General features: G+C 40.6%; 1 protein-coding gene across 1 annotated transcript in view; it reads right to left on the bottom strand.

Moving 5' to 3' along the window:
• Positions 1 to 735: 735 nt before the first annotated feature.
• Positions 736 to 6,000, bottom strand: part of pard6a (par-6 family cell polarity regulator alpha) — a 51,174-nt gene continuing 45,909 nt past the window's right edge. Inside the window, exons 4-6 of the mRNA XM_073472483.1 lie at positions 3,925 to 4,050; positions 3,150 to 3,349; positions 736 to 1,074 (exon numbers count right to left, since the gene is read on the bottom strand). Coding sequence (XP_073328584.1) covers positions 753 to 1,074; positions 3,150 to 3,349; positions 3,925 to 4,050 — 648 coding nt within the window. The 3' untranslated portion in view covers positions 736 to 752. The remainder of the gene's footprint in view (positions 1,075 to 3,149; positions 3,350 to 3,924; positions 4,051 to 6,000) is intronic.

Genomic DNA, 6,000 nt, shown 5'->3' with positions numbered 1-6,000 from the left:
CTAGCAGAGTGACTTTTCTCTACAAACAGACATGGTTCTAAGATGTTTATTCTCAGTGCAAAGTTGAAGGATCAATTTCCACCAAAATACCAAAAACTCACTTTGACTGCCTTATAGGAATGAGCATCCCATCTGCTTGTTATTCTCCTGCCTACACTGTGTGCTCTGTGCTGGACACCAAAATACCACACAGACGGGCAAAGACAATTTTAAAGTCAGGAAAATACCAAACTGCTAGAGTGCTGGTTTATACTGCCAGGAAAACAGAGCCATTAATGTTTTACATGATATTATTCTTCCATTGTCTTGTTGTAGTCAACAAATCAGCTATCCTTGTAGGTTTTGTAGCACTTCACAAACAATTTCAGAGCAAACATGATTAATCAACTATTTTGACATCAAACTGTTGTTTGGCTTTTACAGGGGCATTTGCAATTTTTCCCCACCCTTGTTCATCTCTGTTAATCCAAACTGATCTGTTAATACATTACAGCATTTAAATAATTTCCCAAGGGTGTTTATGACAGTTCAGTTCTACACATTACCTCAGCCATATCTTGCAAACATATACTAGTCAGTCATGTTATGCCTGTAGATGATGAACACCCATGATCCAAGGGGTAGGAAGCTAGTAGAAGGTGCTGTCAAAAAGTCAGAGTCCATCCAGTCCAATATCTGACTGACGGGAGCACAGCTTTCTGTATTTGTCATGGTTACATCACTGTTACAGCATAGCTGTGGTGTTGTCATGGTTACAGTGTTATTATGTTGCCATCCTCTCTCATGCTCTCTTGACTGCTATTAGATGTGTGGGTGGGATTTCCGTTTTGATTGGACATCATCATGGAGCTGTCACTCAGGGTTGCTCCAATGCTATTGGGCAATGACAAACTCTGTGGGAGAGGCCTAACCACAGTGGAGTTGTGCGGCCTGTTGCTAGGCGAGTCTCTGTTGAGGTTAGTGTTGTTGCTGTTGGTTACCCGTTGGGAGTCAAAGGGTGTCAGGCAGTCGTTCTCCAGAATGAGGTCGCCATCATCATCTTCATCATCACTGTCACCCTCTGCAATGCTGTTGCTGTAGTAACAACAAACAACAGGGTAAATAATGATTATAGAATTAATCTAGAAATGACAGTCTTCTGCAGAAGTTTAACACCTTGTTGTGCCGTATGATACAATCTGTTAAAGCTGATTTAATCTGTTCCTTTGCCCACTATGTCCACCTGATAAATTTCAGTCCAAATCTGACTTTTTGCTCTTTACTAACTCTTGAGAAGACTATTGAGACTATTGTGTGTGTTTACCCGAATGCATGTGTGTGTATGTGTGGGTTAGTAGAGAGAGAGACACACACTGATCCTTGATGGGAACGCGGCTTATTGTATGCTCACACAGTGGCAAAGCTAACACTTTAGTTCCAAAGAGTGGAGAGGCTTGAATCAGCTTGTGATGAGCACAAAGAACAGCAAGCAACAAACTGTGTTTTATAGTCTAAAACTAGCAACAAATAGGTCCACAGACTCACAAACAATGTAGCTGAAGAGCATACAATACACGCTACTTTCTAGTATCTGCCCAGACACTAAATAAGCCTCACTTGTGACCGCAATGTTGGTGGCTTATGCTGTATTCCAGATGCATGGGACACCACCCACCTGAGTTGCAAAGTGGGAAATCTCACAGCTGTCTCGCGACATTTCACGAGGCACGCCCCCATTTGGTCGGAATATCAACTGTCCGACTCGGGGCTCCTGAGAGTACACCGAGTCGGACCCAAGGGGGCGTGCCTCGGTGAAATGTCGCGAGACAGCTGCGAGATTTCCCACTTTGCAACCTCTTTTATCCAACTCGCTTCCTAGGTGTGGATTAAAGACGTTGCAGTGTCCTATGGGGCTGACGGTGGCTGCTGAAACAGCGTAATCGACATGGGCGAAGAAAACGGGTAAAAGCTGGTCGCTTTGAGGGGACGTCCTCCTTCTGCAGGGATGAGAGACTGGGATTTCACAGCTCTCCTCTGGATCCAGAACGTGTTTGGTAAAAACAGGCAGTTTTGGCTTGACCTGCGGGGTTAAAGACTACGAACTAGGCGAGTAAAATCCAAACGTTTGTCTGCTCCCTTTTAGTAATAGCTGCGCAGGCGAAAGATGAGGCTTCCAGCAACACATAACAATGGGACTGTGGTGAAATTTCAAACCTGGGGGGACTGTGACAATCAGGTGCCACCTACTGGACACTAGGGTTGGTGCACTTTCCTTTGTTTACTTTGGTCTACATGCAGGCTGCTCTGTTGTTAGAACCATGTGGTGAGGGTCTTAACATAATATTATAGTAATGAAGCCCAGAGAGCCAAACTCAATGTAAAACTGCAAGCACTGGCATTAAACCCCTCTTAAAAATGTAAAAACTCTGAGCTTTGAGCCTCACAAAAAAACACATAACCAAGAATGCTTTTTATCATCTTAAGAACATTGCCAGTGTGTGGTCGTTTCTCTCTCAAGCCAACACAGAGACATTAATGCATGCTTTTATTACATGCAGAACTGCCTATTGTAATGATCTACTTTTTGGTCGCCCTAAAAAGAAAATCACTCAACTTCACTGCACTGCGATCAGGGAGCACTGGTGCCTTGAGTATTTGTTCTGCAACAGTGTTTGGAATGGTGGTGTGTGTCAAGTTGCATCCACGTGAATGCCAGGACCCAAAGGTTCTCCGGAAGAACATTGCATTGTGACTAGATGATCACCATTATTCATTTCAACTCAGTGGTTTTAATGTTATGGCTGATCTGTGTATTACTTCCATGATATTCGGTGTCAGTCTTCATACATGCACTATATACATTAGTTCTTTTTTTAATGCCCACCAACTTAATTTTTTAAAACCTCGACCATTCAAATAATCTCCTCCTCGTCCTTTAGTGCCGCTGCTTGTGGCTATATTTGTCATTATAATCCAGGGTCAGACTGGTCTTAGTGCTGTTTTAAAGGCGTTTACACCCTTGGTACACATAACACTCCTAGAAAACATTCATTTCTTGTTTTGCAGTAATATTTTACACGAAATTGGCACAACATACACTACAGTACACTACATGTTTTATCAGTAGCTTAAGTACAAAAAACATTCTCTCTGTCCTGTCCCTGTCATACCTTGCAGTAATTGGGTTGCTCTGAGAGGCAGGGCTTGGTGAGTCATGCGATGGAGCAGAGCTGGTAGATCCAGCTGAGCCCACAGAGCCAGAGTTACCCATTGAGGTTTTACTCCCACGATGCACCACATTGTTCCTCTGGTTAGCCGGTTTGACAGTCACGATGAGGTTGTGACTGTTTGCAACCATCATGTCTGTAACCTGAAATGACAGTTACATAGATAGATCTTAGCTTTGGACAGAAGGATGGAGGATTTATTGCCCCAACAAAATCAAAGCCATTCACATGAATCACAATTTCTGCTCCTTCAGATTTGAAAAATATGAAATTTAGAACCTGCACCCAAATATCCAGCTAGCCTAGCTGTGCTAACAGTGCCACTTTATGCCTTGTTCGATCTTCCACTGGTTTCCACCTGCCTTAGTTTAGTTTAAAATCACTGGATTGACTTACCATAATATAACAAAAGTGAGAAAAGCATTAAAACAGGTCAGTCAGGTTATTACTGTAAAACTGAAGCTACCAATGATCAACTGACAAGTGCAGGTAAAATTTTGACAGGTTAATGAATGTGTTTAATAATATTACTATGGAACAGCACATAGAATATTTTGGCTTGTCTAACAAAAAAAGATAAAAATGAAAACTGTAAACAAAGTTGGTTAAGCAAGATTTGAATGAATGTTGTAAACATGTCATATGTCATATGTCAGGACATATTGAAACGTTTGCCATGGCTTGGCAGATCGCCAAGAAGGTGAATGCTGGACACTACCTGATCCAAAGTTTTTCCTGCTACATCAATGCCGTTGACCTCAAGGATCTCGTCATTAACTCCCAGCAGCCCTGTGCTTTCTGCTAGCCCACCACGTACCAAACGAGATATGAACACCCCTGGAACCTACAGAAGGAAGAAGAAAAGATTCAAATGTCATCATCTCTCTGAACATGTTTTACAACCTGAGAACCTAGATTTTATGTAAACAAATCTATGACACACACAGCAGTCAGCATGCCCAAATATTTATAATCAAATTATAAACCCTGTTTTCTTTATTTGATGTCTAGTATTGGTTTCCTACACAACTGCAGAAAGTGCAATATTATATATACAATCTGGCTTCAGTTCATTACCTCTCCATCTGCGTCTACAATTTCCCCGGTCTCCAAATGTTCATATGCATGACTCAGAGTTTATGTAGAGGTGCATAAAGATCAAGTTTGTTTTGCTAGATCACAACATTTACGTGGAAAGTGGCAAATGCCGTTTAGGTCCCCTGTCTGTCCTTCTGTTCGTGCACGTACAGTGTGTCTTTCATTGAGGATGTGCTTTTATTGTGGCAGAGTGATACATGTTTTTCATGTTTGGCTAGCATTTATGTCCATACTTTTCAATTACTTCAATAAAACACAATGTTGCATTGTGTACTACATATCTGTATTAACATTACAATTATGAGTCTTATTCAATAGCTTGTTGCATGATTTTGCATGTTTTGATTACCTACCACTTTGGCATAATAATGTCCTGTAGACAAAAATATTTACTTTTTATGATTGCCATGCAGGTTATTAACTATTATAATAACTAACTGTCCAGGTACTTATTGGTAACTCACTAAAGACACTACAAGACAACCACCCCAGCCACAGTCTATACACCCTGTTACCATCTGGCAAAAGATATAGAAGTACCCTCTGTGGTACCACCGGACGATGAACCAACTTCTTTCCTCTATTGCAAGACTCCTAAAGTCATCATCCACACAAAATTGTTATTTCTTTTATGTAGCAACAAGGGACTTAAACTCTTGTTTTACAACCCTGATTTTGTAAAATTACAGATAAATGCATCTTTACACATACAATGTTTATTAATACGGTATGTACGGTCCCTGTTAATTAAATAAACCGATAAAATAAACATACTTGACTATTTTACTAACCTTTCCTCCAGCATTTTCCCATCAGTTGCTTCAAGTAAGACTTCAAGTAAGATGAAATCTTACAATAATCAAATATCGCCTCAGTAAAATACCACCAAAGTTTTGTTACAGACTAAGACTACCACAGCATTTTAGAATGAAATTAATGTATGACCATACAGATTATAGAAAAGAAAAACACACACACACACACACACACACACACACACACACATGATATATCTATATATATATATATATATATATATGTATATATATACACTACCGTTCAAAAGTTTGGGGTCACCCAGACAATTTCATCTTTTCCATGAAAACTCACTTTTATTCATCAAATGAGTTGCAAAATGAGTAGAAAATATAGTCAAGACATTGACGAGGTTAGAAATAATAATTTTCATTTGAAATAATAATTTTGTCCTTCAGATTTTGCTTTCGTCAAAGAATTCTCCATTTGCAGCAATTACAGCCTTGCAGACCTTTGGCATTCTAGCTGTCAATTTGTTGAGGTAATCAGAAGAAATTTCACCCCACCTCCCACAAGTTGGATTGGCTTGATGGGCACTTCTTATGTACCATACGGTCAAGCTGCTCCCACAACAGCTCAATAGGGTTTAGGTCTGGTGACTGCGCTGGCCACTCCATCACAGACAGAATACCAGCTGACTGCTTCTTCCCTAAATAGTCCTTGCATAGTTTGGAGGTGTGCTTTGGGTCATTGTCCTGTTGTAGGAGGAAATTGGCTCCAATCAAGCACTGTCCACAGGTTATGGCATGGCATTGCAAAATGGAGTGATAGCCTTCCTTATTCAAAATCCCTTTTACCTTGTACAAATCTCCCATTTTACCAGCACCAAAGCAGCCCCAGACCATCACATTACCTCCACCATGCTTGACAGATGGCGTCA

This window comes from Pagrus major, chromosome 8 (assembly GCF_040436345.1).
Source record: "Pagrus major chromosome 8, Pma_NU_1.0".
Taxonomy (NCBI): domain Eukaryota; kingdom Metazoa; phylum Chordata; class Actinopteri; order Spariformes; family Sparidae; genus Pagrus; species Pagrus major.
Note: the sequence above shows the minus strand (reverse complement) of the source record. Positions and strands in the feature narration are given on the sequence as shown.